General features: G+C 32.4%; 1 protein-coding gene and 1 long non-coding RNA gene across 2 annotated transcripts in view; one reads left to right on the top strand and one right to left on the bottom strand.

Annotated features, from left to right (window-relative positions):
* Nucleotides 1–19889, top strand: part of LOC148306978 (uncharacterized) — a 166553-nt gene that overhangs the window by 11216 nt on the left and 135448 nt on the right. The gene's annotated exons all lie outside the window — the stretch shown is intronic.
* The window catches only part of LOC148306979 (uncharacterized), a 110265-nt gene that overhangs the window by 1699 nt on the left and 88677 nt on the right, over nt 1–19889 (bottom strand). Inside the window, exon 7 of the mRNA XM_088264147.1 lies at nt 4150–4269. Coding sequence (XP_088120273.1) covers nt 4150–4269 — 120 coding nt within the window. The remainder of the gene's footprint in view (nt 1–4149; nt 4270–19889) is intronic.

The raw sequence follows: 19889 nt of genomic DNA, 5'->3' as shown, positions 1-19889 counted from the left end.
ATATATTTTCAAAAAACAATAAAAAATATCCTACATACATTCTTTAAGAAATCGGGCGTGGAAAGACGTGTTACCTCTCCGGCGGTCGGCCGTTGATTGAATTCTGTGTTTCGTTGTATCCCCTTATATCACCATTTTTATAAATAGTGGTATTTACTAAGTAAAAATTAAATTTAAATTAAAAACCTTGATATAAATAACTCTTTGGAGCCCAGAAATTGTCAACAAAGATTTAGACACATTTAAAGTATTGTGAATTACGGATTTGTTTATTCCTCGCCATCAAAAGGTTAAAGGTCAGACAAAAATTTCAATAATCCATATTTTTCGAGCAAACAGTCGCTCAAATAAAATTTTCCATATTCATTACAGAGTATTACGAGATTTTCCGGAATTAAATTAGTTATTTTTAGCTCTATGTAATTTATTATCAAAGGAGCTTTTTGTTCAACTTATTAGCGAAGTCTCATTTGTTTCAAATACAATCTAATAATCAAATACTTAAAAAAAATATGCTCAGCAAATACTGATTGAAAATTACAGGCAACATTTTGAGTGTCCAAATACTTGTTCACAAATCTATATGATCTCCAATTAAAGGAGTTAATAATAATAATAATAAAACCCTTATCCGCACCCCAATGGTGCATAGGGCACTGCGTCATATAAACGCAGTGTTATCTTGATCGTTTACACATGAAGGAAAGGTGATCAGCCCTCCGCTTCAGGTACTAGTCTAGGGTAATATTGAATAAATATGACAGTGAAAAAATCACTTATATTTATTTTACCCCCCTTGAGAATCGAACCCGGGACCTCCAGAACGGTAGCCGAACGTGCTGACCATTATACTACGGAGGCGGACTATTAAAGGAGTTACTTTTCATATTATTTTGACATCTCACCAAAGATGAAGAAGAATATGGAGGTCTGGGCATTTACGGGGCTGACGACCGTCATAGGCTGGTTTAAGTGATCACTTTACACACACGTGTAACATTCACCAATTCTACCCATTATGACAACCACACTACTCAAATTCTTGCAAGTTCTATAAATATGAACCAATTTTATATATATCACTTTAAGTTAACTATAATCTTGTTTATCTCAAAACTACTGTTTTTTACTTGCGGCTATTTGCCTTTACACATTAGACTAAAAGAAAAGCCCTCACTCCATTTTCGTTAATACGATTTTTTACAAAAGCCGCAAGATCGCTTCCTTTGCGCCTATTCTATCCCATCTTTGTCGGCCCACTCAAGGGTATATGTATTTATCCCCGTAAAGGTCGGAACACTGAAGGAACGAGAGGACAAAACTCACCCCCATTGCGTTATCATTAAGAGAAAAGGGAAATTGTATCGTTAACCACACATCCTACCCGACAAAAGACTCATTTCTATGGAATTTGATTACCTGATACAGCGGCTCTCAAACTTTTTGGGCGACGGAACCCTTTTGAAATACTTAATTATTTTCTTTTAATATCTTTATAAAATTAATTAACTTTGTTTTCACCACTTTTTTTACTAATACAATTCAACCTATCGGTTTCAACAATACATATTCATCATCAGGGTTTATTCTAACTCAAAAACATTAAAATACTCTCACCAAAAACTTCCACATTAAAATAATATTATAAAATGAATATTATAATATTATAGTATTTATAATATTATAAAAAACTGTAAAGATATAAAATGTGTCAAAAAGTATCTGCGGAAAACATTCAAGAAATTTTCTTTTAAGTTTAAAAAGAGAAATATTTGCATTTTTACTATTTACGAAAATACTACAATTCCAATCTATTTATGTGAGTCTAGGCGGCTCATTATTAAAAATAGGCTTCAAATTGTGGTAGAGTGGGAACCCAGAAACTCTGTCTCGAGAGTCTGCGACACTAACCACGGGACCACAACCCGATGCTTAATATGATACAAATATATTTGCAAAATCCATTACTAAAATGCAATTATATGAAGTCATACTTAAAACCTTTACAATAACTTATATTTATAAAGTGTATTTTTATATTAGATACTGTATATATCGCTCACTCCTTTCAACAACGTCATATGCCCAGAAAATGTACTATATCCCAGAAAAAGTGGCATATTTTAAACTAAATATTTACCCGCTACAGGGCAGAAAGTGTTGTTTTTGAATTTTGAAGAAAAGGTATTGTTTAATTATTTTTTTAAATATACTAAATATTTTTCAAATGGAGAAAAAACCTTCAGGTTTTACCTAAAAAAATCTGTTGCACAGTATAAAGTTCAATAAGTGGCTTGATATTTATTTTCAAAATATTTTATTTTATTCTTAAACTTTAAAAACGATCTCCTGAAAAATCATGTTTTTTGATATATGACGTTGTTGAAAGGAGTGAGCGATATGTATTATGTTTAAGTCTTTAGCCGTTCAATAAATAAATGAATAAATAATAATGAACCGCTTAGGCTCATAGAAATAGTATGAATTTGTATTTAAAAAGTATTTTTGTAAATAATAAAAACACAAATATCTCTCTTTTTTCAAATTAAAATCAAAGTTTCTTTCATGGGGTGCTTTTTCTTTTCAATACCAAAAGTAAAAGATTAATTGAAAAACTTGACCTAAGCTACAGTGATAAATATATTAAGGTGAGAGGTAAGTACCGAAAACTTTTCTCGTGAAGAAATTTTATCTGTTTCATTACTCTGGCAACATTATTTATTTGCCTTATTCACCAACTTTCTTAATTTTATTTTATTACTTTGCGAACGCCTTTGAAACATATCTCGTAAGCGAAGACCGAGGCAGGGATGTCCAAATGAGCCAATACAAATAACCAGTTTGAACAACAAACTAGACAAAAATATCAAAATCTTCTAGTACACAACCATGATACACAATTTACACTCAACGAAGGTTTGATTGTCCCAAGAATTAACAATAAAATGGGATTTTATTTATTGTTTCGGCATTAACTTTGTGGTAAGACATGTTACAATGATTAAAGAAAACACTTGTTTTTTACCGCTTGAGTTTTATTATAGACTACATGTTTCAGAAGTTAAACTTCCATCATTCAGGTCTGTTATTATACAGACTTGAATGATGGAAGTTTAACTTCTGAAACATGTAGTCTATAATAAAACTCAAGTGGTAAAAAACAAGTGTTTTCTTTAATCATTATAAATATGGGAGTTGAACCCTGCAATATATCGTTCCGAACATTTTTAATTTGTTGTCGACGGATGTTAGAGGTCAAAATAAAATATGGAACAAAGGCAAAATATGGGAGTTGAACCCTGCAATATATCGTTCCGAACATTTTTAATTTGTTGTCGACGGATGTTAGAGGTCAAAATAAAATATGGAACAAAGGCAAAATATGGGAGTTGAACCCTGCAATATATCGTTCCGAACATTTTTAATTTGTTGCCGACGGATGTTAGAGGTCAAAATAAAATATGGAACAAAGGCAAAATATGGGAGTTGAACCCTGCAATATATCGTTCCGAACATTTTTAATTTGTTGCCGACGGATGTTAGAGGTCAAAATAAAATATGGAACAAAGGCAAAATAAAGGAATGGGTAAATGATCAAGAGTTAATTTGCCATATGATGGTTGATAATTTATTTTTTGTAATCATGTGTGTGATTATAATCCAGGATTCGGTTCTCACATACTAATATAAGAGTTTCTGCTTAATAAAAAGCTTCTTTACATCTCACCAATAGATGTCTCTAGTGAAGTTTTAGTGATTCATGAACAAGGTTTCTAAATTGGTTCATATATATAGAACTTCCAAGAATTTGAGTGGTGTGGTTGTCAGTAATGGGTAGAATTGGTGAATGTTACACGTGTGTAAAGTGATCACTCAAACCAGCCTATGACGGTCGTAAGCCCCGTAAATGCCCAGACTTCCATATTCTTCTTCATCTTTGATGAGATGTCAAAAAATAACGTTGATTATTTAGTTTTATTTTTTTTTGAACTCATATATTTATAAAATGTCACCCGGTACGGTACCAAAAGCGCAGAACTATGCTTTATCCTGCGATTCCTGCGAAACATCCTGCGAACCTATGCTTCGTCTATGCGATACAGTGCCCTAAGCACCATTTGACGCGGAAAAAGAATGAGAAAATTGTACCTGTCTCTGGTGGTATGGTAGTAGGCGGGCTCGTCCTGCATGTTGTAGGCGTCCTGAGAGTTCCCCCACGGTGAACGGAGGTACTCCCTGTGCTTGTGTCCGTGGTACTCCTCGCGGAATCTGGGGACAACAAAAAAAAAACCCTCAAAATACAAGTAAAATAGGTCAAATTAGGTCAATAACAAAGAAAACCGTCAAAATACGTGTAAAATACGTAAAATTAGGTCAATAACACAGAAAACGTCTAATAAAAAGTCGATACGTTCATTATTGTAGACCAAATACAGATCTAAATATTTTTTTTTGTACTGGGCTCAAGTAACACATCAAAGTTCAAGTAGCCCCGTTCTATGGTACATGTTTTTATCAAATAATAGAAATTTTCTTTATCAAATAGTCAAATAGACATCAACAATATTTCTCTTAAACGTATTAAAATAAACATTATTTAAGTCTATTTCATTAAGCATTACATCGCACATATCGCGGGCTCGATTTAAAAATGAATTTTGGTAGGACTTGGTGTACATTTCGGGGATTTTAAATAAATTTTTGTCTCTGGTCTGTGCTCCCGGGACTCTTTGGGCAATCTACATAATTATATGAGTAAAACTTTAGTATAATAACGCTTTTAAATATTCAAAGATTACCAATTAAACGCATCTTTAGTCTGACTAAAAGGGTCGGTAATTTGTGGTCTCTTTGATTTATTTTCACTGTATTTATTGGATGACTTGATTGTAAAACGTTCTCATATCGCTCACTCCTTTCAACAACGTTATATATAAAAAAAACGTAAATTTTCAGTTGAGCGTGTTTTCGGAATGCCCAGAAAATGTACTATATCCCAGCAAAAGCGGCATATTTTTAACTTAATATTTACCCGCTACAGGGCAGAAAGTGTTGTTTTTGCATCTCGAAGAAAATGTATTGTTTAATTATTTTTTTTTAAATATACTAAATATTTTTCAAATGAAGAAAAAACATTCAGGTTTTGCCTAAAAAGATCTGTTGCACAGTAAAAAGATCAATATATTGCTTGGTATTTATTTTTAATACAAACATTTTATTTTTAAACTTTAAAAACGATCTCCTGAAAAATTAAGTTTTTTTATATGTAACGTTGTTGAAAGGAGTGAGCGATATGTATGATATGTATATATGTTCACTGGCGTAAAATTCAAATTCAATATGCGCATGCGTCAGCGTTAAGCCTTGCAGTAAGTTCAACAGATGTCAGAGGTTTTATTTTCTAGTTATGCGAAAAAAAAATAAAAGAAAAGTTATTTTCAGATGGTATTTTACCAGATTTTTTTAAAAATATTGTTATTTACACGGCCACGTGTTGCCATGGCTCATTTTGGCTAAATGAAAAAGAAATAAAAGAGATGACACACATTTCTAATGTTTAATTTCACAATACTTTTAAAAAATATTTAAAAAAAAAACTTTTCACTACAAAAACGATGTTTTAATGAAATAAATAAATTACGTCAAATGTAACCTGGATTTAAAAGAAAACAAAGTTCTAATTTAACGTATGGTGTAAACCTTTATATTTTATAATTAAAATGTAACTTTGTTTTAAAATCACTATAAATATTTTATTATAACTTAATTATAATGTCTACCGGTTTCGAAGCTAACCGCTTCGTTATCAAGACTGATTAATACTCAGTAAAAATCACAAAGTTAGTGCTTCAAATATAAAATAAACCTTATATTTTAAGTATAAATATACCTTAAATATACCTTATATTTTAAGTTTTTTATGTCCGCCTCCGTAGTGTAATGGTCAGCACGCTCGGCTACCGCTCTGGAGGTCCCGGGTTCGATTCCCAAGGGGGGTAAAATAAATATAAGTGATTTTTTCACTGTAATATTTATTCAATATTACCAGGGACTGGTACCTGAAGCGGAGGGCTGATCACCCTTCCTTCATGTGTAAACGATCAAGATAACACTGAGTTTATATGACACAGTGCCCTATGCACCATTGGGGTGCGGATAAGGGTTTATTATTTTTTTTAAATTTATATTTAAATCTCTGCCTTTAGAAACTAGTCGTAACAACACAATACTCAAGTGGTAAAAAAAAACAATTGTTTAATTTATATATCATTCATCTGTTGATGAAAATATCTGAAGTTCTCGAAACTGGTCATGTTCACGTTAATTAACTCTTAAGTGGTCTTAAACAAGTGTTTTAATTTTACTTTTATATGAAGAAAAAAAAACATTCTTTTAAATTAATTGAAAATTAACAATTACGAACGGGTACTTTGATAACGTTTCCTTGTGTTCCTGTTCCCGGATCTTAATTGGCGCCTTCTTTACAATATCTGGCATTTTCTTAGCCACTGTTCTTACGAAATTCGTTACTGCGATTTTTAATTTTCCACAATTTCGAAAACTGAGGGTTGAAATAAAGGAAAAAAATATCGTCATTTAGAGGATGTTTTTTTTTTTAATTAAACGCACAGATGGGTTTCAAAGAACCTCAAATTGTTGAGCATAAAACAAAAAATATTAAAAATAATATAAATACACATGACTTAAAAGTAAAATTATTCAAAATTTTATAAACCAAAAAGGGTAATTTTATTCCCAGTCCTCTCCTTTTCTCTTTATCCCATCCTTATCTCTTGTTTCATATAGATTTTTTCTCTCTTACTTTTCCTATGTATAAATGTGAAAAACTGTAATTGGTTTTCATGTTTTTTTTTGTATTTTGATTTTTCATGTATTGAAACTGTTGTTTTCCCTTCTAATAAAAAAAAAAAAATATATATATATATATATATATATATACACACATATATATATATATATATATATATATATATATATATATATATATATATATATATATATATATATATATATATATATATATATATATATATATATATATATATAGTCCCTCTCCAAGCAAAAGAACTTACCCTCTTTTTTGGAGAAGCACAACGTTCAAAATAGAAATATCCAGTAAATTAATTAAATTGTAATCTTTTCCCTAACTGTCTTAAATAAATCAAATAATAATTCCAACCCTTATCCGCACCCCAATAGTGAATAGGTCACTCACTGCATCGTATAAACACAGTGTTATCTTGATCGTTAACACACGAAGGAAAGGTGGTCAGCCCTCCGCTTCAGGTACCAGTCCAGGGTAATGTTGAATAAATATTAGAGTAAAAAAATCACTTATATTTATTTGACCCCCCCTGGGAATCGAACCCGATACCTCCAGAACGGTAGCCGAGCGTGCTGACCATTACACTACGGAGGCGGAGGAAGTTACTACAATTTAAGTTAAGTAGTTTAATGTAACACATCGCTCACTCCTTTCAAGAACGTCATAAATCAAAAAAATTGATTTTTCACGAGAACGTTTTAAAGTTTAAAAATATAAAACAATGTATTAAAAATAAATATCAAGCCACTTATTGAACTTTTTACTGTGCAACAGATCTTTTTGGGTAAAACCTGAAAATTCTTTCTCCATTTGAAAAATATTTAGTGATATTTAGTAAAAAAATAATTAAACAATATCTTTCGTTAAAAATGCAAAAACAACACTTTCTGCCCTGTAGCTGGTAAATATTAAGTTAAAAATATGCCGCTTTTTCTGGGATATAGTACATTTTCTGGGCATTCGGAAAACATGCACAACTGAAAATTGACGTTTTTTGATTTATGACGTTCTTGAAAGGAGTGAGCGACATGTAAAAAGTGATTACTTAAACCAGCCAGGAAGTAAGCTTCGTAAATACCCATTCTTCATCATCGACATCAATATGAAAAACAAATATTTATATAAACTTCTAAGTGGTGTGGCAACCCACACATCGACTATGGCAACTCAAATCGAGTGAAATAGCGAGCACCCTATACGAAGCCCGCAACGAACGGAAGCGAGCCCGTTACACTTCGTCGCCGCTCGTCCTCAAATCGACACGTACTTCAACTGTTCTCATATTAGAATCACGCGATTATTCTTAAGTATTTTCTTGATTGTAATTTGATAGAACTGAATAAATTTGTGTTAAAAGTAATCCGCTTTCATCTTGCTTCCCTTCTGATAAATTAAAGTGGTATTCAACTAGAAACCACAGTGGACAAAACACAGATATGTACATACGTTAGTTAGTTTTCTAATGATATTTTTCTATAATGAATGAATACCCTAATTTGCTTTAACTGTCTTTCTTAAACCCGGACGAGTTTCCTTATTAAATTTAATAATATTATCTTTTGACATCTCATCAAGATGAAGAAGAATATGGAAGTAAATGTTGTAAATTTAATAAGGGAAATTTTGGAGAAAGGGAATGTTTTTAAATAACGAAAGATAAAGACGAAGTATCAAATTGTTTTTTACAAGGCATGTTAACCCTTTGCTTGATTAGCTCGAACCATGTACTTGCAACAACAAAAAAACTCGTATCTGTTTTTTTTCGAACCCTTATCTGCCCCCTAATGGTGCAAAGGGCACTGCATCATATAAACGCAGTGTTATCTTGATCCTAATTCCAATATATAATAAATTAAAAAAGAAATAGTCGGTCGCGTAATTACTTTGTGTACTTTAAAAAAAAAGAGTACATCGTTAAACATGCAATAAAAGCATTTTTTTTAAATCTTAAATTACTGGAGAATAACTTGCAATAAATCATTGATTTATTAATTATCAGAAGTTTTAAAATAAAAAATTTCAGAAGTTAAACAAGATATAAGTAGTGTGGTTGTCAATCATGGGTAGAATTGGTGAATGTTACACGGGTGTAAAGTGATCACTTGAACTAGCCTATGACGGTTGTAAGCCCCGTAAATACCCAGATTTCCATATTCTTCTTCATCTATGTTGAGATGTCAAAAAAATTAAATCTTACAACATTTTGAGTGTGTCCAAATACTTGTTCACAAATATGGGTTATCTCCAATTATAGGAGTTATTTTTCAAATTATTATTTTTAAATCTCGTCAAAGATGAAGAAGAATCCATATTCTTTTACTTCATAAGTCATATTTATTTCCTTCCATAAGTCTGGGCATAAAGTGATCACTTAAAACAGCTTATGACGGTCGTAAGCCCCGTAAATGCCCAGATTTCCATATTCTTCTTCATCTTTATTGAGATGTCAAAAAAAAAAAAAAAAAAATCTTCATAAAAACTTATCATTCAACGGGTTAACGAGACCGACTCGTCATGCTTAGTTTCAATTTGTTCCTCGTCATCTCGCAAGGATCTGCTGTTCCCGGCTCGCCTTTGAGGAACATAATAATGTATTCCCGGGCCTCTCGGCGTATTAAGTATATCTCTGGATCTTTAATTAAGGATTTTAAACATCGCTTAAGGGAGCAATTTCGTTCTGTCCCTTAAATGTCAACATTCACCCCTTTCGTTCTATCGCCATTCGTCAGCACGCTTCGTTTTACGTTTTTAAACGAGGTCTCGGAAATTCGTAGGCACAGGGTGTCCAAAAAAAACGGGAAATAGCGAAAATGTGACCATTGGGCAACATTTTTCGGTTGCATATCAGTCATTCTTTTCAACAACGTCATAAATAAAAAAACTTGATTTTTCAGGAGATCGTTTTTAAAGGTTAATAATACAATGAAATGTATTAAAAATAAATATCAAGCCACTTATTGAACTTTTTACTGTACAACAGATCTTTTTTGGTAAAACCTGAAGGTTTTTTCTCCATTTGAAAAATATTTAGTATATTTTAAAAAATAATTAAACCATACATTTTCTTCACAATGCAAAAACAAAATTTTTGCCCTGTAGCGGGTAAATATTAAGTTAAAAATATGCCGCTTTTTCTCAGATATGGTGCGTTTTCTGGGCATTCCAAAAACACGCACAACTGAAAATTGACGATCTTTGATACATCGCTCACTCCTTTCAAGAACGTCATAAATCAAAAATTTCAGTCGTGCATGTTTTCTGAATGCCCAGAAAATGTACTATATTCCAGCAAAAGAAGCTTATTTTTAACTTAATATTTACCCGCTACAGGGCAGAAAGTGCTGTTTTTGAATTTTGAAGTAAAGGTATTGTTTAATTATTTTTTTTGAATAATCTAAATATTTTTCAAATGGAGAAAAAACATTCAGGTTTTACCTAAAAAGATCTGTTGCACAGTAAAAAGTTCAATAAGTGGCTTGATATTTATTTTAAATAAATTGTATTATATTTTTAAACTTTAAAAACGTTCTCCTGATAAATCAAATTTTTTGATTTATGACGTTCTTGAAAGGAGTGAGCGAAATGACGTTGTTGAAAGGAGTGAGCGATATGTATATGCAGCGGCGTGCATAGAGAATTGACCAGGGTAGGTAGTAGAGGAAGGTAGTCTTGTAAGCCAAGCTCTGTAAATGCTCATATTCTTCTTTATCCATATAGAGATGTTAAAATGTGATAACATTTCAACCTATTTATTGTAACAGCAGACAGTTTGTAGAATTCCATTTCAAATTGTTGGGTAATATGTATATCCAAAATTAAACAAAGTTATTGGATTGAATTCTACTTTTATTTACATATATATGTCGCTATGTTTGATAATGTCTTAAAAGACTTCATTCGTTTCATAATGCCCTAACAAGGCGAAACAATTGTCACAATATAATTTTTTATGTGTTTTTGTTAATAAAATACAACTTAGTAGACTCAAAAAATCTGTGTTTGATTTAAAATTAATACATATCTTAAAAGACTTCTTATTAAGACATTATCAAATACTGGAATAAGACGAAACGCGTCACATATTATTATTTACATATATGTAAATAAAAGTAGAATCCAATCCAATAATCTTGTTTAATTTTGGATACATTACGCAACAACATATCAACCATTTTTATTTTTATATTGTAAAGGCAGACTTTGATAAAAATACTTTCTTAAAACCGTAATAAACCTTTAAACCCCTGATCGTCTTGTGTCATTATTCACCTCAGAACATAAAGCTCACTCCTTTCAACAACGTCATTTATCAAAATACTTGATTTTTCAGGAGAACGTCTTTAAAGTTTAAAAATATAATACCATGTTTTAAAAATAAATATCAAGCCACTTATTGAACTTTTTACCTGAATGTTTTTTCTCCATTTAAAAAATATTTAGTATATTTAAAAAATAATTAAAGAATACCTTTTCATCAAAATGCAAAAACAACACTTTTTGCCCTGTAGCGGGTAAATATTAAGTTAAAAGTATGCCGCTTTTGCTGGTGGGAAAAAGTACATTTTCTGGGCATTCCGAAAACATGCACAGCTGAAAATTGATGATTTTTAAATATGACGTTGTTGAAAGGAGTGATCGATATAGTATCATTTCACAATTGTTTAGTGTTTTTGCGTTCTACAAATGTACGTGTGTTGGATCACTATAATGTTGCCAGATAGAGGAACTTCACAACATTTTGAGTGTTAACATCACTCGAAATTTAGTAAATAAATTAATTGGCCAAATAATAAGCTAAAAAAAAATTAAATCATATTTTCAAGCGTTATTCAAGTATGTAAATATAATCCAGGAATCGGACCTCACATACAATTGGAAAGAACCTTTGCTTAATAAAAGCTTTCCTCACCCCACCGTAGATGGCTATTGTGAACTCGCGCATACTGTATTACGAGTTTGAGAAGTTTAAAAAAAATTGAGTAGTGTGGTTGTCAATCATGGGTAGATAATTTGTGAATGTTAAACGTGCTCACTGAACCGAGCCTACGACGGTCGTAAGCCCTGTAAATGCCCAGACTTCTATATTCTTCTTCATTTATGTGGAGTCGTCAAAAAATGTAGATAGAAAAACTTTTCAGCGCGGTGACCACAACAGGCGATCAATGCATTTCAAAACATCCTGTATTTATTTTAAACATCTTATTTTGTATTAAGAATTTCAGTCTCAGAAAAGTGTCACGTAGGCTGAAAAGTCCTTTTTCAATATAATCCTTATTACATTTTAAATGACAATAGCTCTTTTTCTTTATTTTTTTGTAGTTAAGAAGAAAATTAACGAATTAGTGGCAGAAATAAATGACAGAATTAACATTTATTGTAACTAAAATGTAATTTCGTTTTGAAATTACTATCAATATTTTAATATAACTTAATTATAATGTCTACCGGTTTCGAAGCTAACCGCTTCTTTATCAAGACACATTAATACTTCGAAACCGGTAGATATATATTTTTTTTATAACCCTTATCCGCACCTAATGGTGCATAGGGCACTGCATCAAATTGACGCAGTGTTATCTTGATCATTACTTACATGAAGGCAAGGTGATCACTCTTGCGCTTCAGGAACCAGTCCAGGGTAATTTTAAATAAATATTACAGTGTTAAATCACTAATATTTATTTTCACCTCCCCCCCTGGGAATCGAACCTGGGACCTCCAGCAGGGTAGCTAAACACGCTGACCATTACACCATGAAGGCGGACAATATTAGGTAGATATTATAATAAAGTTATAAAAAATACATATAGTGATTTAAAAACAAGGTTATATTTTAATTATGAAATGGAAAATCACAAAGTTAGTGCTTCAAATATAAATTATATATCATTTATTATACTAGCTTATTTGAAAACGTTAATTATTTGTGTATATACGATATTGTCTGTAAATGTCCTTACAAGGTTACAAAGTGTAAATAAGAGATATAAAACTTGACAGCCAAATGCCAGGTCGTAAGCTCTGGGATGCTCATAATAGGGTATTATCACTCGGGAGGAATATCTTATTTAACATATTCAACCTATAAAGAATTGTGTAAGACTAGTTTTGTGTTTATAACAGCCGATATAATCAATATTTTCATTCATCATTTTCTTTTGCAAAATTCGCCTTCGTAAAACCGTTGTTTTCTTATGTTGGTAACGAACGACGTCACAGAAACGAATCCACATTACTACTTTTATGGCTCTTTAAAGCAGATACATAAAGTGATACACCCCATAACACAACTGATGACGTATAGCGGTGTCTTTTTTTAGTTTTATTGAAATATCTAAAGTTTAAACCTTCATATCTATATCCCTTACTTCTCTACAGATTCCAATAAGGATATTACCGATAGTCTTGTAATTTTTCATATTAATTTATTAGCCAATAATAACACACCATGAGAATGATCCATTCCATCTTCTTTAACATATTATTTTTTGACATCTCATCAAAGATGAAGAAGAATATGGAAGTCTGGGCATTTACGGTTTAAGTGATCACTTTACACACGTGTAACATTCACCAATTCTACCCATTATTGACAACCACACTACTCAAATTCTTGGAAGTTCTTTATATATGAACCAATTTAGAAACCTTGTTCTTGAATCACTATATTATAATCACACACATAAAAAGAAAGATTTTTTTACATCTTAACAAGAATGAAGAACATGAAAGTCTGGGTAATTTAAAGGACTTATGACCTCTCATAGGCTGGTTAAGAGATCACTTTACACACGTGCAAAATTCATCATTCTACCCATGATTGATAACCACACCTCTCCAAGCACAAGAGCTTAGTCTCTATATTGGAGAGAACAGCGTTATTAATTTCTTAGATTTTAAACTAGAAATGTCTGGAAAATTATATAATTATTTTTTTTAAAACTTGTGTTACTAAATTAAGAGATAAGGCGTAGGACGCAGCAAATCTTGGTCACAACTGTCGTCAAGAAAAGGCGATTCAGTTGGCTTGGCCATGTACTCCGCATGCCTCCTGAGAGCCGCCATCAAGCTTGCCTCTTTTACAAGGCATCAGGTTCGCGCCGCCCAGGACGACCACTGCTGATAATTCACCACTGATGCAAAGGGATCTGGCAGCAGACAGAAAAGCCTGGGGTTTTATGGACTCCATATGCTCCACGTAGGGAACGGATATGGTTTAATAATAATTATAATAATAATATTACATTACTGAATAAATAATATTAAAAATATTTTTATCAATATTATTAATATTTAAAGCATTTATTTTGTGTACAACATTTTGAGTGTGTCCAAATACTTGTTCACAAAATCATTTCGATTTTGTGAACAAGTATTTGGATACACTCAAAATGTTGTAAATAAATTATCTGGTCAAATTATAAGCTTAAATAATAAAAATGAAAATTGTATTTTCTGGCGTTTCTCATGTGTGTGATTATAATCCAGGATTCGGACCTCACATACTATTATAAGAGTTTCTGCTTAATAAAAAGCTTCTTTACATCTCACCAATAGATGTCTCTAGTGAAGTTCTAGTGATTCAAGAACAAGGTTTCTAAATTGGTTCATATAAATAGAACTTCCAAGAATTTGAGTAGTGTGGTTGTCAGTAATGGGTAGAATCGGTGAATGTTACACGTGTGTAAAGTGATTAAAGTGATTGAAAGTGATTGTTAAGTGAAGTGACACCATCCTATGACGGTCGTCAGCCACGTAAATGCCCAGACTTCCATATTCTTCTTCATCTTTGATGAAATGTCAAAAAATAATACTATTCTCAATATTATTAATATTTAAAGCATTTACTTTGTGGTTAGTCATTTTTACTTATTTATTTTTTTACAAAAATGTTAATAAAATTAGTATATAACCACTCACCGAGATTTTTACGTCTACCGGTTTCGAGACGTACCCGTCTCTTCGTCAGGACAATCACTAACACAGCATGCAAACAATACTACCCTTCACCACCATAGCACCATTTACACACTCGAAACTACACAAAATGTCTAACACATGCGATTTTTGGTCGACCCGAAGACCAACATGCACTATAGTTTTCAATACAGACATGCGTTACGAGCCGAGGTTAAACGTATATTAGAATTAGACTAGGAATCGAATTTACTTATATACTTGTAGGATGAGAGGAGTGGGGGGGGGTTCGAATTGGATATTGACGAATCGTGTTTAATCGATGTCGAATCAAACAATGGACTATATGTAAAATTTATTTGGTTGTTAATTAGAGGAATATTATTTTTAAGTGCTTTTAATTAACAACCAAATAAATTTTACATATAGTCCATTGTTTGATTCGACATCGATTAAACACGATTCGTCAATATCCAATTCGAACCCCCCCCCACTCCTCTCATCCTACAAGTATATAAGTAAATTCGATTCCTAGTCTAATTCTAATATACGTTTAACCTCGGCTCGTAACGCATGTCTGTATTGAAAACTATAGTGCATGTTGGTCTTCGGGTCGACCAAAAATCGCATGTGTTAGACATTTTGTGTAGTTTCGAGTGTGTAAATGGTGCTATGGTGGTGAAGGGTAGTAGTGTTTGCATGCTGTGTTAGTAATTGTCCTGACGAAGAGACGGGTACGTCTCGAAACCGGTAGACGTAAAAATCTCGGTGAGTGGTTATATACTAATTTTATTAACATTTTTGTAAAAAAATAAATAAGTAAAAATAATACATTTACTTTGTTGTAAGTCATTTTTACTTATTTATTTTTTTACTAAAATGTTTATAATATTAGTATATAACCACTCACCGACTCACTTCAGTGAGTGGTTATATGTATACTAATATTATTGAAATTAAAAAAAATAATAAGTAATAAAATATTAATAAAGAAGTGAAAAAAACGATATTTCAAATAAAGAGGAAATTCATCTTGACAGCTTATTAAAAAACATATCGCTCACTCCTTTCAAGAACGTCATAAATCAAAAAACTTGATTTCTCAGTAGAACGTTTTTAAAGTTTAGCAATATAATACAATGTATTAAAAATGAATATCAAGCCACTTATTGAACTTTTTACTGTGCAACAGATTTTTTTAGGTAAAACCTGAATATTTTTTCTTCATTTGAAAAATATTTAGTATATTTCAAAAAAATACTTAAACAATACCTTTTCTTCATAATGCAAAAACAACACTTTCTGCCCTGTAGCGGGTAAATATTAAGTTAAAAATATGCCGCTTTTGCTGGGATATAGTACATTTTCTGGGCATTCCGAAAACATGCACAACTGGAAATTGACGATTTTTGATTTATGACGTTCTTGAAAGAAGTGAGCGATATGTTCAACAGCCGTATTCAAAATCAGCTATCTCCTTTGCCTTATAGTAAAGTCCATAGTAAGATGTCTCTCGAAGCGGTACTTTGCTTTGAGTGCAATACAAGTACATACTACAGACAAACCACAAAGCCCTTCCTACACAAATACATAAAATTCCTCCGGTGTTCTAAGGTAACCCAACCCACCCTCGAACAGCCGTAAGCATCCCTCTTCTACCCTCATCTACCCTCTTCTCCCCTCTTCTTTCTCTTCGAAAGTACCCAAAGCTCGCCCACTTTTGAGTACTTTCTGCCAGGGGCGAGCCGTACGTATAAATCAATTACTGACAGATGTTTCTACTGATTTCTTCCGACCCTTAGTATTTCAAGCTAATCTCGTATATTTCATATTCAATCTAATTATCTGAAGCTCAAGTGGGCTTAAACTTTGGATCGTAAGTAATCTATATGATTTACAAGATTAGAAACGATGAAGATTCTATTCATTTGTAGGAATCAACGTACCCGAATTTCGCAATGAGTACATTCATACTGACAATGAAAAATGAAATACTTAAAATTTCATATAATTTTTTGACATCTCATCAAAGATGAAGAAGATTACTTATTAGCGAAGTCTCATTTGTTTAAAATACAATCTAATAATCAAATACTTATAAAAAATATGCTCAACAAATACTAATTGAAAATTACAGGCAACATTTTGAGTGTCCAAATACTTGTTCACAAATCTATATTATCTCCAATTAAAGGAGTTACTTTTCATATTATTTTGACATCTCATCAAAGATGAAGAAGAATTTGGAAATCTGGGCATTTACGGAGCTGACCACTATCATAGGCTCGTTTAAGTGATCACTTTACACACGTGTAACATTCACCAATTCTACCCATTATTGACAACCACACTACTCAAATTCTTGGAAGTTCTACATATTTATATGAACCAATTTAGAAACCTTGTTCTTGAATCACTAGAACTTCACTAGAGACATCTATTGGTGATATTTAAATGTTCTTGACCTTATTTATTAGCTCTCTTCCATACGAATATTATTATGCTTTGCACAAGGTTTTATTAATATTTTCTTTTTAACTGAAAAATCTTGACTCACCCCTGCACCTACCCACCTTTTTCCCACCCCTAAGATACCCTTGGAATAAAAACTTATTTATATTTTAAAATTTAAAGCGATATTGAAGCGATGTAAATTAAAAAATAATGCCTTCTAGAGATCGGATTGTCAATTGGGTCTTACTGAAGTTTTTTCTCGAGGCTTCCTATATATTTTTTACCCGCATATACACTGTTGAAAAGAAGGCAAATCAATACTTGTCTTTATCTATTTTAAGACAGTTACAAGTCAAAATTTGGTAAAAAACACGCTCGGCTACCGTTCTGGAGGTCCCTGGTTCGATTCCCAAGGGGGGTAAAATAAATATAAGTGATTTTTTCACTCTAATATTTATTCAATATTACCCTGGACTGGCAGCTGAAGCGGAGGGCTGATCACCTTTCCTTCATGTGTAAACGATCAAGATAAAACTTCGTTTATATGACGCAGTGCCCTATGCACCATTGGGGTGGGGGTAAGGGTTTTCTTTTTTTATTATTATAATATATTTTAAATCAATACATCAATGCGTCTTCTTCTTCCTGGCTACATCCCAAGTTATCGTCTTTGTAGACTGTTGGAGTAAGCTCTCCTCGTCTTCAGGTTATAGGTCTTTCTGTCATGTAATACGTCACCTTGGCCATGTCTTTCGGTCATGTTTTCTTTCTAAGGCATCCATGGATTATTTGGTCTCCCTCTAGATGTCTTTCGAGAAAGATCCATGGCGAATGCTTGGTTCACAATATGATCAGGTTCTCTGTGTCCTATGTGCTCATACCATCTCAATTGCCTTTCTTCTACCTTACTATTGATGTCTGTTACATCTAGCTCCCCCTAAACCACCCCCCATCTTGTTATTATCCAATACACCTCTATATCCAATAGACCTGTATTAAAAATGCTCTTTAGTTTTCGCGAGTATTTTTGCCTAGAATTTTCACTCATGAATTACATGAAATTATAGTTTTTAACTTTATTTTATTTATTGTTTCGGCATTAACTTTGTGGTAAGACATGTTACAATGATTAAAGAAAACACTTGTTTTTTACCACTTGAGTTTTATTATAGACTACATGTTTCAGAAGTTAAACTTCCATAATTCAGGTCTGTATAATAATACATTATAAAAAACTAACTAACTAACTAACCATCACTCCGCTTCCCCGCAGGGGTAGGCAGAGAGAATAGAGCGCCACACCACTCTGTCCTTGCAAACATTCTTCGCCTCTTCCACGTTCATGCATCTCCTCATACATACCCGCCGATTGTTACGACTCCCAACCTGACCACTTTCAAGTATTTGGCATACCTGATCGTGCCATGTTTTTCTCGGTCTTCCTCTGCTTCTTTTCCCGCTAACATTCGCCTCATAAATTTGTTTTACCGTTCTTTATTATTATAATACATTATAATAGTTATTATGCAGACCTGAATGATGGAAGTTTAACTTCTGCTATAATAAAACTCAAGTGGTAAAAAACAAGTGTTTTCTTTAATCATAGTAACTTTAAACATAAAGAGTAAATCCACTCACGAGTAGGCAAAGGCTATGAAACTTAAAAAGTTGAAGCCTGAGTAGGGTCATGATAAGCGGTGTTGCATAAGCCGTAGCTAGATTTCAGAGTCACTCGGACGTTAGGTAATTTAAAAAAATGCTCTTCAGTTTTTATATTCACCAGTAAAACATCCGTATTTTCAAAACTAGCACGTTTAATGAAATAAAATTCAATAAGTGGTATTAAACAAGTGATTATTTTTTTCAATAATTAACATACCATTCCATAAAGTCAATACCACATCAATAAAGATAAAACCTAGAAGCACATAATCTTTTAAGAATGGCTATTAGATAAACATCAAAATATTGTATTTTCTTGTATGGAAGTTCCCTCCTAATCTCCACTTTTCCTTAGCTTTTGGATGACTTGACAATTTTGGATGATGATGAACATTTTAACCTCAAATTTGACTTGTATTTCGAAGCCATTATCCGTTTAATACCATCACTATTTAACCTTTAACTGACGCTTAACCTTAAACAAAACAAGCTGAGTATAATAAGCTTTTTACTATAATGCTCGTACTTTGGGGTTAAGATAAGAGATGATACACCTATAGACCTATATGGAAAGCTGTCCCACCGCATGCCCAGATCTGATACAGAAGCATCTAGGCTTCCTGACAGATCTGCTCTTGCAAAGCAATTTTTTTTAAAATTAGTTGTGAAATTTATTGAAAATGTAAAACAAAATAAAATTGTATCCCGATTTTACTGTGAATTTACATTTAAAAGCTTTCAATATACCTGTCACTGCCAATCTAAATAAATACAAGATTGTAAGTCCATCACCAAATTTTCTAGAAGTACCCCAGTGTAGATAAGGGATTAATTAGTATTTAGTTCAATTAGTCAGCTAGATCCGATTCCGACCCGACGTTGGCCGGTACACAGACGCCCACAACCCCGACCAGCACAGCAGACAGACCTATAGACCTATAGTAAAATTAATAGCGGCCGACAGGCGCCGTGGCGTAGTTGGGTAGACGCTCGACTGCGAAACTGGCGT

Source organism: Brachycentrus maculatus, unplaced genomic scaffold (genome assembly GCF_059751285.1).
Source record: "Brachycentrus maculatus isolate JH-2025_06_01 unplaced genomic scaffold, ASM5975128v1 h1tg000216l, whole genome shotgun sequence".
NCBI lineage: Eukaryota > Metazoa > Arthropoda > Insecta > Trichoptera > Brachycentridae > Brachycentrus > Brachycentrus maculatus.
Note: the sequence above shows the minus strand (reverse complement) of the source record. Positions and strands in the feature narration are given on the sequence as shown.